The sequence below is a fragment of the Bos mutus genome, chromosome 24, assembly GCF_027580195.1.
Source record: "Bos mutus isolate GX-2022 chromosome 24, NWIPB_WYAK_1.1, whole genome shotgun sequence".
Classification (NCBI taxonomy): Eukaryota; Metazoa; Chordata; class Mammalia; order Artiodactyla; family Bovidae; genus Bos; species Bos mutus.
The window spans coordinates 26,075,611-26,098,428 of record NC_091640.1 but is presented as its reverse complement, the minus strand read 5'-3'; the positions used below and the strand labels follow the sequence as shown (position 1 = coordinate 26,098,428).

The window sequence follows — 22,818 nt, the reverse complement described above, 5'->3', positions numbered from 1 at the left end:
GAGAATAACTTTGAAATTCCTAAATAAATCAAAAGACATCATAGTTCTTCTATGAGATACAATTTAATGATATTTTGAAACATCTTAAAATAGTCAAATTCCTTAATACAAATTTATTTCCTACACTTTCTAATAATTCTGGTCATAGTTTTAAAGTATCTTCTCTTGTTGATTTGAGAAATCAGCCTTTGGCCTTTATTTGTACCTTATGTTCAGATACAAATTTTCTTTTTCACATTTAAATTTAAGAAATACGAAGACATAAACATGTAGGCTAATGTTCAACTAATTATTTTTAATTGCTCAGCAAACATTCTGCACCTATGTTCAAAAATATAACTTAGAACATTATTATGATATATTTCCAAAATTTTAATATTATAAAATTTCAAAACTAGCATCATTGTCAGAATAACATGTACATCAGATAACAGATATTCAGAAGCTGCATTACTCTCCAAAATTATTTTACTGACAATGCCCATAAAAATAATACATAGAGGGCACCTTTTAAAATAAAAACTGTATTTACTAAAGCTACTTATTTATTCTGCTCTACTATTCAATTTCATTTCAAGAAACATCTTTATTTAGATCCTGTGACTAAGAAGGAAAATAATTCACAAAATTTAAGAAAATTAGTCACTCATTTTTTTTGAAGGTTAAATAGCTAAAAGATGAAAAAAAGTTTTTTGTCTGAATGAAAATGTCCTTGTGATATATACTGCAAATGTTTTATGAATCTATAGCATTTGGCACAAAAAATATTAAAATATTATTTAAATATATGGGTTTTTTCTAAAGTAATAAAATAGAATATCTTATTAAAATGCTATGTATTCAAAATAGCTCATTAACTCATGTTTTCATTCTTTTATCCAGCATCACTCAACAAATGTTTGGTAAGAATTGAGTTAATAACACATTTCAGTTTTTTAACATATATATGCCAGACACTTTTTCTTATTTAACATTTTCTGAAAGTGATTACCAATGTAGCCTGAGTATCCACTCCAGTATGGATAGTCATTCAGTGTTTAGCACATTCAAAGGGCGATCAGGGTTGTAAGCCTAATGCCTACTGGTCTAGTTACTCAAATGCTTGAGGATGGTGGGATGGTGTCAAACTAGAGAGAACATGTCCTTGCCAAGGTATTTACATTTTTAAAAAGTAATAATACATCATGATGGGCCAACAAAACAGATTTGCATGTTTCAGTCAACCCATGGGCATTAAGGCTGCAATTCTTTCATGGAAATGCTTTTTTTTAAAAAATCTCAATGACTCAAATTTCTGTGAGCCTCTTCTGGTCCACATCTTTCCAACAATTCTAGAACCTGTAGGAACCTGATAACACATCCACATCAACAGAGATCCCAGGATCAAGCTGGGAGCACCTCCACAGGGTGAAAACACAATGAAAGATGAGCTCTTATTCACCAAATCAAAGATTGCATCAGAGAATGCATAAGAAATTCTTCAGCACAAAGCCATTCAGGTAAAGGAAGCAATTCTGTAGCACCAAAGACAATACTTCTAAAAGCATAATTGTCCCCAAGATTCTGAAGAAAATATTTCATTTTCATTTAAAATAACAACGTGTTTTTCTTTAATCTCCACAATCCCTAACTCCCTCACATACTCTTCCAGAGCATACCAAGTAACGTAAGTTTTCAAACAGAAGGTGTGAGAAAGCACATGGTGCCGTCCTGGAAAGGGCAAGAAAATGTACGTGCATAGAAAAGGAAATTAACAAAGGAAGCACTGATGTCTAGAGAAGACTAAAGTTATCTCAGACAAGGAGAATTTAAGGGAGCCTTATCTATACGCAACTGGAAGTTTACCTCCATAAACAAATACTTTAGCAGATGCTGCTATTGTTTTACATTCAATAAACTCCTACACATGCGCTGGTAGATGCTACGCTATTAAAAGGCACATTTTATTTCTTTACACATGTTTTCGCTAGCGTCCTAAATTTGGGTTCCAGATGCTCTAGGAAGTCAAGCCCCTCTTCTTCCTGCCGATCGCTGCAGCAGCCCACTGAGCCGGCCACAGACCCTTTGCCTTCATAGCTATAGGAGCGAACATAGTCTTCGCAGAGCTTGTGTTCCTCGTCTTGTCCGCACAGATACACCTTCTGTGTCGAGAAAGAGCACATTTTATTATTTTTTTTAAAAAACACCTAAATGTATTAGCTTAAAAATAATGGCTTTGATTTACCTTTTACTGTTTAATTTTTAACCAGAGTGTGTCCTCTAATGGATTCCTACATATAAAAAATGCACATGATTGGTCTGTATTATATTCATTCTTAAAATATAGCAAATATATAAATGGTCCTACTGAACACATTGATAAAAACTAAAGCTCCACATGCATCACACAACTAGCTTACAATTTCCCATTTAAACATGAAATTTGTATCATTGAAATGTGTCTACAACTTTTTTACATATTTAGGGGAAACAAATATAAGCTATGACCCTTATGTTTATACATTATTACATACTTATAGTAATATATTTAACTGGCTAATATTAATGTACATTGCCTGATCTGAACATAAAATGGGGAACTAAAACCCAAAATAAAAGCTTAATGATCTGTCTGGTTGATGGCGATCATTAAGATTTCATAATCTTAAGAATATTTATAATTTGTGATCCACGTAGTACCCTGTAACATTTCACTCTAGGTGATTTTCCTGGCAATTTTTAGGAAAGAAGCTATGCTGCTGCTGCTGCTGAGTCTTTTTATACTTACAAAAGTAGAGAAATGCCTACATATGCCACTCCTAGGTCAAGTTTTGGAAACCTTATTTTAAAAATTGAACTTTACGCGGTCATTTTCCTCTTTGGGTTTGGATCTAATATTCATATATCTATGATAATTCAACATGAAAAAGGTGATGAGATCCAGATGTATAAGGACTGAAACTTTGGGGAAATCCTGATTTATAAACAGAGTTTAACTTTCATGTAAAATGAACATGAAGACAGCGGCACTTACTTCGCCAAGCCGAGGTTGGGTGAAGTTGTGCCAGTCACTGTACGTGTATCTGCCAGTGTCCGTCACTCCCTTAACAGATTCCAGGGTCTGATGTCCACCTCCTTTGTTGGCATCCAAAGTGTAGCCGCCTTTGACCATCTCAAAACTTTGCTGTGTTTTGACTCCCTGGCCACCAAGTGTGCCAACAGATATGCTTGTGTCACAAACGTTGGATGTCTGTGTGGGGAGTCTAATATTTGCATCCTAAAATAAATAAATCAAATTGTAACTAACAGTTTTCTTTCATTTATTTCCCACCATGGGCAAATCTCATAGGGGTAAATCTGAGGGCTTCCCTGATAGCTCAGTTGGTTAAGAATCTGCCTACAATACAGGAGACCTCAGTTCGATTCCTGGGTCAGGAAGATCCCCTGAAGAAGGGATAGGCTACCCACTTCAGTATTCTTGGGCTTCCCTTGTGGCTCAGCTGGTAAAGAATCCGCCTGCAATGTGGGAGACCTGGGTTCCATCCCTGGGTTGGGAAGATCCCCTGGAGAAGGGAAAGGCAACCCACTCCAGTATTCTGGCCTGGAGAATCCCATGGACTGCATAGTTCATGGGGTTGCAAAGAGTCGGACATGATTGAGCAACTTTCACTTTCACATGGGCAAATCACTTACCTGCTGTACCTCTCTAATTCCCCATATGTAAAATCAAGATAATAATAATACTCATATCATAGGTGTTATAGGTTAAATCACATCCTCCACCCCAATTCAATTGTTAAAGTCCTAACCCTCAACTGTCTCAGAATATGATCTTATTTGAAGATAGAGTCATTTTTAGATGCAATTAGTTAAATTAAGACAAGGTCCTAATCAAGTAAGATGGGTCTCTAATCCAAAAGGGGAAAGTTGGACACAGACACACATACACAAAGCCATATGAAGACTCAGTCAATGATGTCATAAGCCAAAGAATTACCAAAAGCTGGGAGGGAGAATTGTAATAGAATCCTAGCACCTTCAGAGGGAGTAGGATTCTGTCAACACCTAATCTCTAATGTCTAGCCTTCTGAACTGTGAGACAATAAATTTCAATTCAGTTACATTCAGTTTGTCATGCTTTGTTATAGTGTTGCCATGCCCTCCTCCAAGGGATCTTCCCAACCCAGGGATCAAACCCAGGTCTCCCACATTGCAGGTGGATTCTTTACCAGCAGAGCTACCAGGGAAGCCCCTGTTTGGCATAGTAAGTGCTCAAAAATATTCAGTTCATTTCAGTCACTCAGTTGTGTCCGACTCGTTACCACATGGACTGCAGCACCCCAGGCTTTCCTGTCCATCACCAACTCCTGGAGCTTGCTCAAACTCATGTCCACCAAGTTGGTGATGCCATTCAACCATCTTATACTCTGTCATCCCCTTCTCCTCCTGCCTTCCATTTTTCCCAGCATCAGGGTCTTTTCCAATGAGTCAGCTCTTCACATCAGGTGGCCAAAATATTGGAGCTTCAGCTTCAGCATCAGTCCTTTCAATGAATACTCGGGGTTGATTTCCTTTAGGATTGACTGCTTTGATCTCCTTTCAGTCCATGGGACTCTCAAGAGTCTTCTTCAACACCACAGTTCAAAGGCATCAATTCTTTAGTGCTCAGTCTTCTTTATAGTCCAACTCTCACATCCATACATGGCTAGAAAAACCATAGCTTTGACTATACAGACTTTGGTCAGTAAAGTAATGTCTCTGCTTTTTAATATGCTGTCTAGGTTTGTAATAGCTTTATTTCCAAGGAGCAAGCATCTTTTAATTTCATGGCTGCAGTCACCATCTGCAGTGATTTTGGAGCCCAAGAAAATAAAGTCTGTCACTGTTTCCATTGTTTCTCCATCTATTTGCCATGAAGTGATGGGACCAGATGCCATGATCTTAGTTTTTTGAATGTTGAGTTTTAAGCCAGCTTTTCACTCTCTCTTTCATTTTTATCAAGAGACTCTTCAGTTCCTCTTCGCTTTCTGCTGTAAGGGTAATGTCATCTGCGTATCTGAGGTTATTGATATTTTTCCTGGCAATCTTGATTTCAGCTTGTGCTTCATCCAGCCCAGCGTTTCTCATGATGTACTGTGTATACAAGTTAAATAAGCAGGATGGCAATATACAGCCTTTTTGTTCTCCTTTCCCAATTTGGAACCAGTCTGTTATCCCATGTCCGGTTCTAGCTGTTGCTTCTTGACCTGCGTACAGATTTCTCAGGAGCATTAGCTGTTATCATTTGGGCTTTCCAGGTAGCACTAGTGCTAAAGGACCCATTTCCGAGGCAGGCAGGTTTAAGAGACTCAGGTTTGATCCCTGGATCAAGAAAATCCCCTGGAGGAGGACAGGGAACCCACTTTAGTATTTTCGCCTAGAGAATCTCACGGACAGAGGAGCCTGGCAGGCTGCAGTCCAAAGGGCCGCACAAAGTTGGATATGTGAAGCGACTTAGGTTGCATGCAGGTTATCATTATTACTATTTTATGTAATAATCAACTGTTATCATTGAACTTGGGCTTCCCTGATGGCTCAGATGGTAAAGAATCTGCCTGTAATGCAGGAGACCTGGGTTTGATGGAGAAGAGAATGGCAACCCACTCCAGTATTCTTGCCTGGAGAATCCCACGGACAGAGGATCCTGTGGGGCTATAGTCCATGGGGTTGCAAAGAGTTGGACTTGAGTGAGTGACTAAGCACAGCACAGCCTCATTAAACTACCATACCAAAAAAGGTGAAATCTGATTTACCATCACTTCTTCTCCAGGTCCTTCAGTATTTGATACAATTAAATTTTGCTGGGCTACATCTTCTGGAAAACACTTCTTTACTGTTTTCTTAACAGTAACACAGAAACATGTGAACAAAATACCTAAAAAATAAAAAATATATAAGTAAAATCACATTTTTTCATGCTGGTACTGTAGATCATATGATTTATAGTAAATGATTATAATCATTTGAATTATATAGTATATCATTTGAATCAGATTTTTTTTTAAGTTTCTTCACAGAACTTTAAAAAAATTGGTTCCATAAATTGAGATTTCTTCGGGTCATAAAATTTAAAAGAGATTATTAACAAATATATATAGACTACCTCTGAGGTTATGTTATTAGGCTAAATAAGAAACAAATCAATAGAAAGAAAGAGGAAGTGAACATAGTTTGTGAACAGCTCTCTTCCCAGGTTCAGAATTCAACATTTTCCTTCTTTTCTCCACACTGAAATAGTAACTTCATTTGATTGGACTTTAAGCTAGTATTATTGGCATTAAAGTCCATACGGAACAACTCAAAGATCTTAGAATTACAAAACAAAGAACATTAGACATAAATCAAACAGGAAAAGCCATTACATAAAACCAGTGCTTGGTTTTGAAAGCGTCCATCAAGTGCTAAGAGGAATATCCAGTTTAACCTGAAACACAAATCACTGAACACAGACACAGCAAAGGCTATGGGAAAAGTCCATAAATGCAAATAGACTGTGTGTAGTCAAACAGATTTTTTAAAAAGAAGGAAGGAGGGAAGGGAAAAGAAGCAAAGGAGGGAAAAAGGGAGAGGAAGGGAGGGGAGAAGCCTGAGCAAAGATTTCCATCACTTTTGCCTCTCCAAAAACCAGTTTGCAGAATGCAAAATCTTCCACTGCGTTTCCTCAGCGACTCATCAAATGGCCATTTCCCTCACACTGCTGCTGCTGCTGCTGCTGCGTCACTTCAGTCGTGTTCGACTCTGTGGGACCCCATAGACCGCAGCCCACTGGGCTCCCCCGTCCCTGGGATTCTCCAAGCAAGAACACTGGAGTGGGTTGCCATTTCCTTCTCCAATGCATGAAAGTGAAAAGGGAAAGTGAAGTTGCTCAGTCGTGTCTGACTCTTCGCGACCCCATGGACTGCAGCCCACCAGGCTCCTCCATCCATGGGATTTTCCAGGCAAGAGTACCGGAGTGGTGCCATTGCCTTCTCCATTCTCTCACACTCTGGAGTCTAATTAAGATGTATGCTAAATGATGTCATTAATATTCATTAATATCATTGAGCACAAACATCTAAGTAAATTTTTAAACTACTCTTTTCACTAACTCTTTTTGTGCATCCACTCCATGAATGTGGCTGGTTGAAAGATAATCATACTTTGTATGGGAGGGAAACTTAACATTAATTTTACCCAACCTCTTCATTGAACCATTAAAAAAAAAAGAGCTTAGAGAAGAGGAAATGATTTATCCAGTGTCTCACAACTAATTATTGGAAGAACTGTGGCCATAGTTCTGAAAATTCCTTTTCTTCTGTGACTCACAACTCCAAGCCATTGAGTTTGCACAAGATTTTTAAAAGGACACACTTCTCAAAGGCTATCAATGTCACTAATGTAAAGAATTGTCATATATTTTTTAAAATATTAGATAACATTTCTAATATTAAAATATTAGATAACACATTTTATCTAATTATACTTACATAACAACAATACAGAACCCAACACCATGGCAAGAATTGCCCATTTTCCAAGGAATACATTTGCGAGTGCTGCCTCTCTCGAAAGTTTACTAGGCATTCTACATTCGGATGGAATTGTACAATCACATACTCTCACTGGTAATATGTGTGTTGCAGAAGCGCCATGTCTGTCTTTTATTTGGATAGGAACAGTGTAATAGTCATAATCAAGATCTTGCCGCCCCCGAAGAATGGCAGTTTTACCTATGCAAAAAAAAAAAAAAGAGAGAGATTTTGATTTCTTGAAAAGACAGGAAAGGTAATTGATATTGCTTTATGCTCATCTTTACTATTCTATATTTACTATGTTATTCAAATATTTTATTAAAATGGATTTGTCTGTTTTCTTAAAGATATTCAGGATAAGAATCTAATCATATTACTCATTGTCTTAAGAAACAATGTATTATCCTTTATCTGGGATCAATAAAATAATTTACTAAAATTAAGATTTATTTAGTATAAGTAACTAAGGTAGAAGTCTAGGCCACCAAACATTCTAAGTCCTATTGATTAGAAGGTTTAGCATAATTACACACCATCCCTTGTCTCTACTGTCCAAAGTTTGCTGGCAGAATTATCAAGAATGAATTGAAAAGGTGGCCCATTGTCAGGTCCATCTTGATCTGTAGGTTCGAGGACAACATAATCCTTATCATGCCGGCAAATTGTCAGTTCTTCTTGTTTTATCTGTGGTGGGTGGTCATTTTTATCTTCCAAAAAAACTACTAACGTTCCAGTGCAAGATCTGCCATCTAAGAAAAATAAAAAATAGGATTTTTCTCCACTTGAACACTTATTTTCAAAAATCTCTATGATGTACAGTTGACATCTGCTTTCTACTAGATGCCTGAACTTGAATTTCACACACTTTCCAAACCACAAATACCACTGCTACCAGTACAAAATAGTGACATTACTCTTCCCTGGAGATTGGTAGCTGTATCAGATGACATCGTGAAGTGGTTTTTAAAATTAAAAGGTATGAGATTATGAGTCATGTCACTACAGAATGACCGATTTAGAAGATAATTGATTTCTTTCATCCTTCTTTGAAAGTGTATTCATGCTTAAAATATAAACACTTTACATTAGGTCACAATCACTTCCTAACTTTCTCTCCTGACCCTTTCCCTCATATACTCATTGTTCAAACTTTGTCATGTGTGTGCTTAGTCACTCAGTTGTGTCCGACTCTTTGCGACCCCATGGACCGTAGCCTACCATGCTCCTCTCTCCATTCTCATGGAGAGAGGCAAAAATATTGGAGTGGATTGTCATGCCCTCCTCCAGGGGATCTACCCAACCCAGGGATCGAACCCAGGTCTCCCATATTGCAGGCAGATTCTTTACCATCTGAGCCACCAGGGAAGCCCAAACTTTGTAAAACTGATCATCAAACCCAGAAACTGTGCTCCATCCTGTGTGCAGCTTTGGTACATGCTCTTGCCACTGCTGGGAATACTTTTCTCCTCCCCTTTGCCTGATAAAACCTTATTATCCTTTAAGAATCCGTTCAAATGTCACCTCTGCATGAAACTTGCCAGTGACTTCTATGGACAATGCTTGCATATTCTCCTTCAGTTTCTCAAAAACCCTTGTTCATCTTTAGCTCATGCACTTAACTTTTCATCCTAAGGGCTACTTTGTATTCATCTTGACAGTTCAGTGATCTGCCCAGTATTTCCTGGCTAACTTAATATTAACACACTGAACACTTGCAGTTCAATTGCTAAATTGTTTCTAACTCTTTGCAACCCCATGAACTTCGCTGCCCCAGACTTCCCTGTCCTTCACTGTCTCCCAGTTTGCTCAAACTCATGTCCACTGAATTGGTGATGCCATCCAACCATCTCATCCTCTGCCACCTTCTTCTCGTATTGTCTTTGATCTTTCCCAGCATCAGGGTCTTTTCTAATGAGTCGGCTCTTCACATCAGGTGGCCAAACTATGGGAACCTCAGCTTCAGCATCAGTCCTTCCAATGAATATTTGGAGTTGATTTCCTTTAGAATTAACTGGTTTGATCTCCTTGCTGCCCATAATTTGAAGGTATTAGTTCTTTGGTGCTTAGCCTTCTTTATGGTTCAACTCTCACATCCTTACACGACTACTGGAAAAACCACAGCTTTGAATATTCGGACCTTTGTCGGCAAAGTGATGTCTCTGTTTTTTACTGCCTACGTTTGTCATAGCATTAATTTTTATATTTAAAAAAATCAATTGAACAAACTGTAAAAAAGTTGTACCCCCACCCTAATCTAATTAATATGCTTTTGAGAATAAGAACTCTTACCTCCAGAACTCCACTATTAATGGCCTAATGCTTCAACACATAAATCTAAATAAATATCTTAAATTAGCATAATACCCATTATGCATGTTTAAAAGATAATGAAGTTTAGAGAACATGTTCAAATTTTAAAGCTTGTGATAAAATTACAAACTACTCTAAATAGTAAGATTTCAAAATTGAAATAAACAGAAAAATAACTGATGAAATTCCTCACTTTTATTGCTTTGAATGGTGGTCTAAATTTTGATGCATAAACATTGAATTTATCATACAGACTACCATAAATCATGTGCAAATTTAATGTTCTTTCTTTTTAGATTAAAATAACAATTAAGCCATATCAAGTAGCGTATTTCAGTGAATTTTTTTTCTGTTGAATAAGAATTTATTCAAAGTGACTTTTAAATTACTTACAAGGTAACAGCAGTATATACCTATTTAAAAACTATTCAATCTAAACAAATTTAATAACATCTAGAAATTAAAGAGAAATAACAACTTTTTTGTTTAAAAAAAAATCTACAATAGCATAGATATCTCCCTGGTGATTCAGACAGTAAAGCGTCTGCCTGCAATGCGGGGGACTTGGGTTTGATCCCTGAATTGGGAAGAGCCCCTGGAGAAGGAAATGGCAACCACTCCAGTACCCTTGCCTGGAAAATCCCATGGACAGAAGAGCCTGGTAGGCCACAGTTCATGGGGTCACAAAAAGTCGGACAGGACCGAAAGATTTCACTTTCACAATAGCATATAAACATTTTGAGATTGCCATAAATTTGTAAATAAATTTGAGTACAAATGACAACTTCAACACCTGAAAAAGAAGTGAGAAGTGGGAAAAATAAGCTTTTTTAATGTAAAAAATAGTTACAGGTACTAGTGTGAATCAACATGGGTGTTAGGATTTTAACTATTAAAATATAAGAAGAAAGCTATTTCTCTTTAAGGTACAATAGAAATCACACTTTAAAAAGTGAAATAAAGAAATAGGGCAGCCATCCAGAAGCAAATAAAGACTCATTTAATTCCATATTCAACAAACATTTATCACATAAATGATTATTTTCCATCACAATCTCTGTTTTAAGCATGTTGTTAAAAAAGGAAAACTCGAAACTGTTAAAACGGATAGTAGGCAAAGCCACAGCTGAAAACTAAGTCCTGCTGCTGCTGCTGCTAAGTCACTTCAGTCGTGTACGACTCTGTGTGACCCCATAGACGGCAGCCCACCAGGCTCCCCCGTCCCTGGGATTCTCCAGGCAAGAACACTTGAGTGGGTTGCCATTTCCTTCTCCAATGCATGAAAGTGAAAAGGGAAAGTGAAGTTGCTCAGTCGTGTCTGACTCTTCGTGACCCCATGGACTGCAGCCCACCAGGCTCCTTCACCCATGGGATTTTCCAGGCAAGAGTACTGGAGTGGGGTGCCATTGCCTTCTCCAAAACTAAGTCCTAGATGTCTTCTAAAACTACAAAAGCCTGATTGCAAATTTTTTCCTTCTGGGAAACAGAGCCAAAAAAAGTAATTCCTGATAATAGTTGAAGACTATGAAAAGGTAATTAAGTATGTATATTTGCCTGCTTCTAAACCTTATTTTGGGCTTTCCAGGTGGCTCAGTAGTAAAGAATCTGCCTACAGTGCAGGAGACACTAGTTCAATCCCTGGGTCAGGAAGATCCCCTGGAGAAGGAAATGGCAACCCATTTCAGTTCTTTCTTGGGAAATCCCATGGACAGAGGAGTCTGGCGGGCAACAGTCTGTGAGGTCGCAAAAGAGTCAGACACAACTAAGGAACTAAATAAGAACAAACCTTATTTTAAGTTAAACACGTAAGCAAATGCCAAGAATCAGTGAGTAAGGAATGTCATGATCTCCTAGAAAGTACATTTTAGGTTAACTAAAATCTAAATTTACAACAATAAGAACTCTGAAAAGCAAGAGTTCCCCATTGTTATTTAAATGTTTCCAGGAACAGAAAGTTCACTGGGTTATAAATTAGCCCACTCCATATACAGAACTCTTTAACGATTGGAAAGTTTTCAGATTCTTTCTTACCAAGCTGTAATACATTTCCTAATCATTTCTCATTTTTTCTTTTTTTGGACTATACATGCAAAAAGTTTACCTCTTCCACATGACAACCCTGAAATATTCATTTTAAGAAAATTCTTTTTACACTCAAGTATATCAAAGCATTTGTAAACTTTTGAACTCAAGTTTCTACATTAAAACTAAGTTCCAAGTGCCTGTTATGCACCTGAATTTGCAAAGGACTAAGCAGTAAAATTCACAACCTGGAACCTGGAGACTCACAGAACAGCAGAGGAATGGCAAATACCAGTACCTACACGAAGCAAACATGCCAAGATCTCTGCTAGATGCTTTGTAAAAAGATATTTAGCAAAGATAAAGGTCTTTATATGAACATGAGTTCATAGTCAGCCTAGCTAGAGGGAAAGACTGTACATGAGAAACAATGAGAGCTCCATTTTATAGAGAAGACACATCATCTGTATGTCTTATACTTAATTATATATAAGTATATATATTTATACTGTGATAATTACAGTATTATTCCCAGGGAAGGAGGGTTAAAAAGGTATTCAGAGAGGAACTAAACAAAGATTAGTGAGAGTTATCACAACAGTCATCACTGCCATCCATTTGAAGAAGCAGAGGGACCTGAATTTCAAACAGAAGGGGCAGCCTTATTGTAGGTGGAGAGGGTACAAAACAGTGCTTTTAGAGCGAAAGCAGGGAAGCAACCTGGTTGACAAAAAAGAACTCACACAAAAAATACAAGGAAATTAATTGGACACCTAGATGACCATCATGAACTATATATGAGCATCAAAACGAAATGTTCATGTAGAAATATAAGTAATTACTTATATATTTGACCCTTGGAAGCATATATTAAAATGGATTAAAGTTTAAATAAACAAAATCCTTCACCATATAATCTTCCATTAACATTTCTTACACCCTATCTTTCCTTCTTGAGCACGGCCAGGTTATCCATGAGCTTCAGACATAGATATGACACTTCATTTCTTTGTACTGTGATCACTATACTTACAGACATTCTTTTATCACCAAAAGACAAAGTTAGCTTCTTATATCTCTGTTTTCCATATTTTCCTTCTCCCCAAAGAGTATTTCCTTTTTTATCAACAAGCTTTTGCATTTCTGTGAAATCACCTCCCTTTACCCTTTCAGTTTGGTAACACTTTAACTGCTTTCCACTTATGATATTCACGCATTCTTTGATGGGGAAAGTTTTTATACCAGAGAATCTTTTATAAGAATATAATCATCCTTCAATTGATATTATGTGAAAAATTTGATTTTGTCTTATGAATCCTAGTTTTCATGGCTTAGAACTTAGGATTTAAAAGACAATCAACACTGGTGTAATAAGTGAGTAAATATAAATCCTTGTTTCACGTCATAATTGTGTTCCTGATCCAATCAGATTTCACCTTTGCTTTTTTATAACCAGCAAATCACCATGATTATAAAGTAGTAGCAGTTTTAACTGTATTTCTCAGTTCATGTTTCCCCCACTATTTAGTAGGGTATTTTCTTTTCCTACTTATACTGAAAGATTTATAGTAAAAGATTCTGTGAGAGCTGCCAAGAGGAGAGGAAGGACTTCTCTAGTGGTCCAGTGGTTAAGAATCTGCCCGTCAGTGCAGGGGACGCAGGTTCGATCCCTGGTTGGGGAATATTCCACATGCAGTTAACCCTGCACACCACAACTATTGAACCAGCGCTCTAGAGCCCCCAGAACCACAGCTACTGAAGCCTGTAAACTCTAAAGCCCATGCTCTGCAACAAGAGAAGCCCCCGCCATGAGAAGCCCTCACATGGCCATTAGAGAGTAGCCCCTACTCAATGCAACTACAAAAGAGCCCATGTAGCAATGAAGACCCAACACAGCTGACAATAAATAATAAGTGAATAAATTTTTTTTAAAAAGATTAAAGGAATATGATATGCACATGATTAGGCAACAATATTCAAACTGTGGTTTTCTTTCAGACTTTGAAATTGAAATATTTTCCACTCGTGGGCATACTTTGTTTTCAGACTGCTTGGTTTTCTCACTGATTATGACGTGCGACAGACCGTCCCCATTCCCAGGCAACAAGAATACACCAAGGCTGAGAGAGAAAGTAAGGAAAAAACCTAAATGGGACAAATGTGAATGGACTGGCTTGCCACATACATCATAAGCAGCAGCATCAATAAAGATTAACCTTTGTCTCTCAACAGAGAATCTTTTTTTTTTTTTTAAGTAGACGTGGCTTTTATTGTAAAGCTATAGAAAAGAGTAGAAGTATAATATGTGAGAAAATATTTGTCTTTATCTTATTATCAAACTATTAAAAGGTAAAATGAAAAGTAATTTTTCATAAAATGAACAAGTCATTTCATGACTTTGGACCATTTCAGCTTTTGTTTATTTCCATGGGATTTGACATGTTTATTCACTTGCCCATTCCTGCTAAAGAAATTCAATGATTCTGTAGAAAAAGCCCAAAAAAAAAGAAAAAGACCACAGCATTGTTGTACCAGCTTGTTTGTTTTGAACATTCAATGTATAAAAATACGCTAACCATATCATTGTAGAGCTCTATACCAAGGCCACAGGTGAGTGGAACCCTGCACCAACGTCACAGGACAAAAGTCTCTGAAACTGACCAAGCCCCATAGCAACTGTTGCCATGGGCCTCTAGATCTAAACCAGCCAGTTCCTTGACCCCATATTAGGTAAAATACCCACCCTATAGCATCCTAACCAATCACGTAATGCCACCATTTTCAGTAGAATTTCCTCTGTCTTGAGGCCATAAAAATCAGCTACTAGCCCAAGAAAAGAGTTGGTTCTCCCTTGAGCCGGCCTGCTGTTCCAACAGCCTCTCCCACTCTAATAAACTTTATTCATCTCTCATTCTACCTCATGTCTGGAAATTCTTTTCCAACCCAGGTATAGACCATGACAACCATCTTGGATTAAACAGATAGTCAAAAACATAGGCTCTATCATAAAAACCCAAGTTCACTCATCTTTATCATTTATGGAAATTTACCCCAAATGAGTGAGTATATAATTGATGAGATGAAATGCCATATTGTAACTTTTATTTATGTTTTTTATAATCTTCTCTTAAGGTCTATTTTTATAATGTATACATAGTATGTTATGATGTTAGCATATTAGTTGAGGTGGAGGCTAGGGCCTTGAGTTTCACAGGCTCACTCTTTATTGATGAATTTAAGACACAAGAGCAAGAATTTAAAGCACAGGAAGAGAAAAACAAGCAGCTCAAATAGTGAGTTATTGAAATCAACCAAGATCTCCAAAACAAAGGAGCCTGGGGAGATGGGATAGGGGGTTGACATGGTTCTGGATCTAGCTCAGTGGTTCAGAATGTGTTTATTTGAAAAAAAAAAAAAAAAAAAGAATGTGTTTATTTGAGATGGCAATCAAAGCTTAAGTCAAGCACTTGCATTGCAAAAAGAGAAACCAACTGACAGAGCTTACACTGCAAAGGTTCATATTAAAAAATGATTTACTGCTTGGAGGGTATGTTCAAAAGGGTTTTGAGATCACTATTTTAGGACATTTCTTCACAAGATAGGTTCTAGAATTAAACTTGGAGAATGACTGCGAATCTCAGTAAAAAAGACTCCAAAAACCATTGTTTGGACATTTATTTAGGAAATAGGATAAATGTTTTATTCCCTAGTAAGAAAGACTCAGAACAAACCTATCTGAACCCATCTGTTTTAGGGAGTTGAATCCCTCCAGCAAGTTCAGAATAATCTAAAAAAATTAGAATAAAATTAGATAATAATCTAATAAAATTAGAATAATCTAAACCTAAAAATCCTGAAAACAATAGAGATCCTTGATGATGCCACTAGGTCCATGGCAGACATCAAATAATATGAACCTTGAAACTGAAACCTCCAAGTTTTGAATTAGTGATACACTGAGACCTCAACTGGGTGGTTGCCAAGAAATTAAGCAATCATGATGCAACCATTGTTTGCAATTAAACAATTATTGTTTGTATTAAATTTTGATGTGGAAACAAACAAATTTAACTCCAAGATTTCCTTAAAAATATGTCCTATATTTATATTTTATTTCTAGAAACTTGCACTCACCTGCATCGAACGCAATCACAGAAACATTGTATTGGTTGTTTTTTACAAATGTTGATTCTCTATCTAGCACTTTTACAGTTTTCAAGTCACCAGTGTATTCATTAATTTCAAACCAGTTATCTTCATCTTGTATCTTCTTATACCTAGTTTTCAGAAATCAAATGTAAACGTTCAAACCAAAGAGTGGACATAAGCCAAAATCTGTCATTCTGAAAAACACATAGAATGTTCCCAAATCTGAAATCAATCATCAATCACAACTGGGGCTTCCCAGGTGACTCAGTGGTAAAGAATCTGCCTGCCAGTGCAGGAGATGTGAGTTCCATCCCTGGGTGGGAAGATCCCCTGGAGGAGGAAATGGCACCCTTATCCAGTATTCTTGTCTGAGAAATTCCATGGACAAAGGAGCCTAGTGGGCTACTGTCCATGGGGTCACAAAGAGTCAGACTCTACACAGTCCATGGGGTCATAAAGAGTCGGACACTACTGAGCGACTGAGCGTGAGGATGAACCTCACAATTAAAAAGAAGAAAATTCTGAAAATATCTTACCTTAAGCCCTCGCCAGTGCCCCTTTCCGGGTCCACTGCTTTGTATCCAAGGAGCTCTGTGCCTGCGGGGAGGCAGTCTTCACTCTGAATGACTTTTACTGGTGGCTGGCACTCAGGGCCCTCATCATGGTCTTTAACTTTAACAGTGACAATTGTAGTACACATAGTCGTAGTAGTTTTTGAGTTTACTGCCTTAGCGAATTGTGCTTCGTTAAGTACACCAATTTGCAAGACAACTTGGCGATTGACTTCATAGTTCAGTGGCTGTTCAATAAACACACTTGAATGAGTCAATATTTAACACTATATACAGAAGACAAAAGTATGATTCTAAGTTTTAGCACCAAAGGGAGAATCATTATGTATAAAATGTTACCGGAAGTTGCAGCTCATGTATTAACAATGAATAATCAGCTTCCTATAAGCAACAAACACTACCAAGTGCAAAATTGTTTATTTTTAAGATTCAACCAATTTTTCTTCTTGCTTTCCTTTGGGAAGTTCCTTCCTCCATTATTTTTTTTTTACAAGTTTGAATAGGAATAAAAATACAGAATATTCGAATGAATTTCAATGGGCGGTTTCTCATTATTTTATTATTTATCAAATGGGGTAACAGTGATAACTAAACCAGCAAAAGTCCCTCTAAGCTAAGTATATAAAATAATTAGATAGACTGTAACCAAGCAGGACCCTATGGGGCCTTCCTAGGGCAGGCCCTTGTCCCCCATATCCTCTGCTTCAGCTCTTTCTGAAGTACCTAGATAATGGCATGACACCTGGCACACACTTGCTGAGTTCTTTTAAAGGTGTGAAACCCCGCCCCCAGCCCACCAAATGGAAGATGTTAACTCCTTGATGACCATGAGAACACAGCCCCCCCGACCTAAAGACTGATACTGTTAACTCCTGTTACCTCACCATCAGCCAATCAGAGCACTGTGCACAAGCCGACCACATACCTGGAATGTTCCTTCCTCACCTTGCCTTTGTAAATGGCTTGTTGAAACCCTTAGGGGCTTCCCTGGTGCCTCAGAGAGTAAAAATTCTGCCTGCAATGCGGACCTGGGTTTGATCCCTGGGTTGGGAAGATCCCCTGGAGAAGGGGATGGCAACCTACTCCAGTATTCTTGCCTGGAGAAATCCATGAACAGAGAAGCATGGTGGGCTACAGTCCATGGGGTCACAAAGAGTCGGACATGACTGAGGAACTAACACACACGCACGATAGGGGAGTCTGGGGTTTTCAAGCACAAGTCAGCCACTCTCCTTGTATTGGAACCTTTACAAGAAAGCTGCACTTTATCACAATTGAGTGTCAGTAGATTGTCTTTACCATGCAGGAGTGAGTGGACCCAAGTTGGGCTCCGTAATAAGACCACTAGGACATGAGACTTGGCTATAATGGAGCGGTTACTGTGAGCGTCTAAATCAAAAGACATAATTGTATTATCAGCAGCACCTTTTCAAAGTACATTATATTTGGGTTTGTTTGTTCCTGAAGTGAATAACTAGAAAGAATCTACAAACAATTAACAATTAGAGACTAAATCTACCAAAATACAAAAAAAGAGAGAACCAAACCCAGAAAAAAGGTCCAAAAATTTTAAAAAGAAAGAAATAGAGAAAAAAAGATAGAATAGGTAATATTATAATTAAAGGACATATTCTAAAAATTTCACGAGGAAGGCAAAATTTATGCATATCCCTTCTAAGAAAATACACTGTCTCTAAGAAATTAATATGGAAAGTTGTAAGAAGTTAGTGAACATTGCAGGTAGAAGGTCTCAGAAAGAAACCAAGTTGAGTTAAAGTGAATATTCTCTGAGCCAGCAAATGCAGTTAAATTTTTAAAATCCCAACACACTTGTTACCTCAAATATAGGAGAATTAATGGGAATAGATGCTAAATGTTTAGTAAATAGTCTGTCTTACAAAATATATTGTAGAGTGGTAAAACTATAATGTGAGTGTGAAGAGAATCGAAAAGTCAAGAGGTTAATTTCAATATTGATTTTTCCATTTCTCTCTGTCTTATACTTCATAAGGAATTAGATAAGTGGGTGTCTAAGACCCCTTCTAAGGTTAATATCTATCAGTTTAATATTTCTCTGTCTTGGTTTTCCTCATATATAGAACAGTCAGTTTTGTACCAACCACCTCTTTCGTCTAAGAGAAAAGGAGGATAAAATAATAATAAAGCTCATGTATGAAACAATATAAATCATTTCAGCATTGCATTGCAACAACTCTAGTTATATACATATAAGAATTACTATATACATATATATATATATATAAATATTTTTTACCTTGACAACACACAAGACCGCTTCATTTGTATTTGGGTCTGTACTAATTTTGAAGGTTCCATTTTCATTTCCCTGTAGGATCTGGTACACAGCCCTCGAGTGCGGCGTGTTTGGCAAATCATGGTCATGCACCGCCATTCGTAAAATTTCAACATCAATTCTGTTTTCTTCTACTTCTACAGTATACTGAAACAATTGCCCATTGTTATTATAAATTCAGAGTTTTAATGACGTAATTTTCTACTCAAAGTTATATTTAAAGAAAAAGAAAGCAAAGTGATATGGAAATGTGCAAACATGCAGTGGGAAGGATGTACACATTTAACGCATAATGCTGTTTCAAATCTTGTCCATTCTTCATGCCTTACCTTTTCAACTTCCTGACCAACGAAGGCATGTCTAGTCAAAGCTATGGTTTTCCAGTGGTCATGTATGGATGTGAGAGTTGGACTATAAAGAAACTGAGCACCAAAGAATTGATGCTTTTGACCTGTGGTGTTGGAGAAGACTCTTAAGAGTCCCTTGGACTGCAAGGAGATCGAACCAGTCCATCCTAAAGGAAATCAGTCCTGAATATTCATTGGAAGGACTGATGCTGAAGCTGAACCTCCAATACTTTGGCCACCTGATGCGAAGAGCTGACTCATTTGAAAAGACCCTGATTCTGGGAAAGATTAAAGGCAGGAGGAGAAGGGGACAACAGAGGATGACATGGTTGGATGTCACCACCGACTCGATGGACATGAGTTTGAGCAACCTCCGGGAGCTGATGATGGACAGGGAAGCCTGGTGTGCTGCAGGCCATGTGGTCTCAAAGAGTCGGACACGACTGAGTGACTGAATTGACTGACTGAGGTGATTTTTCTAATTCAAGCCCTCAGATCTAGCTTTAGTCTGAACCTTAAAAGCAAAATGGCTGTCTGGGGAGGCCTTACAAATAGCTGTGAAAAGAAGAGAAGTGAAAAGCAAAGGAGAAAAGCAAAGATATAAACATCTGAATGCAGAGTTCCAAAGAATAGCAAGAAGAGATAAGAAAGCCTTCTTCAGCGATCAATGCAAAGAAATAGAGGAAAACAACAGAATGGGAAAGACTAGAGATCTCTTCAAGAAAATCAGAGATACCAAAGGAACATTTCATGCAAAGATGGGCTTCATAAAGGACAGGAATGGTATGGACCTAACAGAAGCAGAAGATATTAAGAAGAGATGGCAAGAATACACAGAAGAACTGTACAAAAAAAGATCTTCACGACCCAGATAATCACGATGGTGTGATCACTGACCTAGAGCCAGACATCCCGGAATGTGAAGTCAAGTGGGCCTTAGAAAGCATCACTATGAACAAAGCTAGTGGAGCTGATGGAATTCCAGTTGAGCTATTCCAAATCCTGAAAGATGATGCTGTGAAAGTGCTGCACTCAATATGCCAACAAATTTGGAAAACTCAGCAGTGGCCACAGGACTCGAAAAGGTCAGTTTTCATTCCAATCCCAAAGAAAGACAATGCCAAAAAATGCTCAAACTACCACACAATTGCACTCAGCTCACACACTAGTAAAGTAATGCTCAAAATTCTCCAAGCCAGGCTTCAGCAATATGTGAACCGTGAACTTCCTGATGTTCAAGCTGGTTTTAGAAAAGGCAGAGAAACCAGAGATCAAATTGCCAACATCCGCTGGATCATGGAAAAAGCAAGAGAGTTCCAGAAAAGCATCTGTTTCTGCTTTATTGACTATGCCAAAGCCTTTGACTGTGTGGATCACAGTCAACTGTGGAAAATTCTGAAAGAGATGGGAATTCCAGACCACCTGATCTGCCTCTTGAGAAATTTGTATGCAGGTCAGGAAGCAACAGTTAGAACTGGACATGGAGCAACAAACTGGTTCCAAATAGGAAAAGGAGTTCGTCAAGGCTGTATATTGTCACCCTGTTTATTTAACTTCTATGCAGAGTACATCATGAGAAACGCTGGACTGGAAGAAACAAGCTGGAATCAAGATTGCCGGGAGAAATATCAATAACCTCAGATATGCAGATGACACCACCCTTATGGCAGAAAGTGAAGAAGAACTCAAAAGCCTCTTGATGAAAGTGAAAGTGGAGAGTGAAAAAGTTGGCTTAAAGCTCAACATTCAGAAAATGAAGATCATGGCATCCGGTCCCATCACTTCATGGGGAATAGATGGGGAAACAGTGGAAACAGTGTCAGACTTTATTTTTGGGGGCTCCAAAATCACTGCAGATGGTGACTGCAGCCATGAAATTAAAAGACGCTTACTCCTTGGAAAGAAAGTTATGACCAACCTAGATAGCATATTCAAAAGCAGAGACATTACTTTGCCAACAAAGGTTCATCTAGTCAAGGCTATGGTTTTTCCTGTGGTCATGTATGGATGTGAGAGTTGGACTGTGAAGAAGGCTGAGCGCCAAAGAATTGATGCTTTTGAACTGCATTGGTGTTGGAGGAGACTCTTGAGAGTCTCTTGGACTGCAAGGAGATCCAACCAGTCCATTCTGAAGGAGATCAGCCCTGGGATTTCTTTGGAAGGAATGATGCTAAAGCTGAAACTCCAGTACTTTGGCCACCTCATGCGAAGAGTTGACTCATTGGAAAAGACTGTGATGCTGGGAGGGATTGGGGGCAGGAGGAGAAGGGGATGACAGAGGATGAGATGGCTGGATGGCATCACTGACTCGATGGACGTGAGTCTGAGTGTACTCCGGGAGTTGGTGATGGACAGAGAGGCCTGGCGTGCTGTGATTCATGGGGTCACAAAGAGTCGGACACGACTGAGCAACTGATCTGATCTGATCTGATCTTACAATATTTACAGTCTAATACTCCTCTTTTTAAAATACATAAATGCTTTCTATCAAGATATTAAAACTTCAGTTATTTAAAGATAATTATAAATTGTATTTTTTAAACTTTTAATTCACAGACAAACACTTTAAGGAAAAAAATTTGCCCTCTTTGAGAAATGAAATCATAATTTCTCTCCCCTAGCTCCCTCAAGAAATATGGTTACAGAAAAGGACATTAAAAAAGCAGTAAATCAGAACATTCTAGAGATGTAAAATAAATTCATAGAAAGATGATAGCCTAATAGCTCTAGATTCTTTTTTTTTTTAATAATAGATATAGATTTGAATCCCACATATTCCTCTTATATGGTCTCTTGGTATGAGCGCATGGGCAAGTTACCTAACTGAACTTTCATTTCCTCCTATGAAATATAAGATTAAACATATCCTTATAAATTACAAGGATTAATGTAAAAAATTACATGAATGTGCTTCTCACTACAGGTTTTCTCTTCTTTGACTTGTATTCTGGTATAGATTAATGAAAATGTGGAGATTACTCATGAAAAGTTCAAGGAAGAATCATTTTCTAGAAGTATCATCCAAAATGTATTTCTTGCATTGTGTACTTCCTAAGTGAAAGTGTCCTCATATATAACCCATATCTACAGAGCCTGTGTACAGATGGCAGTGGGCAACCTATACTATCGAGCTCGCAGCAGAGCAGAAGATACAAGGTAGTCCCTTGCTCTCTTATGAAGATGACGTGTAAAGAACACAGACAAATGCCCTCTTTTCCTTCACCCTATAAAAGGAATTTAAATCCAAAGAATTTGATTCCAAAGCTTGGTATCCAAGAAACACCAACTATATGAATGAATTCAGGGCTAAGAACCTGATGCAAATAACTGATTCATTAGAAAAAAACCCCGATTCTGGGAAAAATTGAAGACAGGAGAAGAAAGGGAAGACAGAGGATGAGATGGTTGGATGGCATCACCAAATTGATGGACATGAGTTTGAGCAAGCTCCAGGAGTTGGTGATGGACAGGGAAGCCTGGTGTGCTGCAGTCCATGGGGTTGCAAAGATTGGACACAACTGAGCAACTAAACTGTACTAACTAACTGTAAGAGAGTAGTTATTTTCCTTGCATCC

General features: G+C 37.8%; 1 protein-coding gene across 2 annotated transcripts in view; it reads right to left on the bottom strand.

Annotated features, from left to right (window-relative positions):
- Nucleotides 1–331: 331 nt before the first annotated feature.
- The window catches only part of DSC1 (desmocollin 1), a 36,966-nt gene continuing 14,479 nt past the window's right edge, over nucleotides 332–22,818 (bottom strand). The window contains exons 9-16 of one of the 2 annotated variants that reach the window (XM_005901039.2): nucleotides 18,858–19,043; nucleotides 16,547–16,809; nucleotides 15,996–16,138; nucleotides 8,063–8,278; nucleotides 7,485–7,727; nucleotides 5,772–5,893; nucleotides 3,014–3,256; nucleotides 332–2,141 (exon numbers count right to left, since the gene is read on the bottom strand). In XM_005901039.2, coding sequence (XP_005901101.1) covers nucleotides 1,944–2,141; nucleotides 3,014–3,256; nucleotides 5,772–5,893; nucleotides 7,485–7,727; nucleotides 8,063–8,278; nucleotides 15,996–16,138; nucleotides 16,547–16,809; nucleotides 18,858–19,043 — 1,614 coding nt within the window. In that variant the 3' untranslated portion in view covers nucleotides 332–1,943. Of the gene's footprint in view, nucleotides 2,142–2,234; nucleotides 2,271–3,013; nucleotides 3,257–5,771; nucleotides 5,894–7,484; nucleotides 7,728–8,062; nucleotides 8,279–15,995; nucleotides 16,139–16,546; nucleotides 16,810–18,857; nucleotides 19,044–22,818 lie in introns of those variants that run through there. The other variant, XM_070361532.1, reaches the window with a different exon arrangement.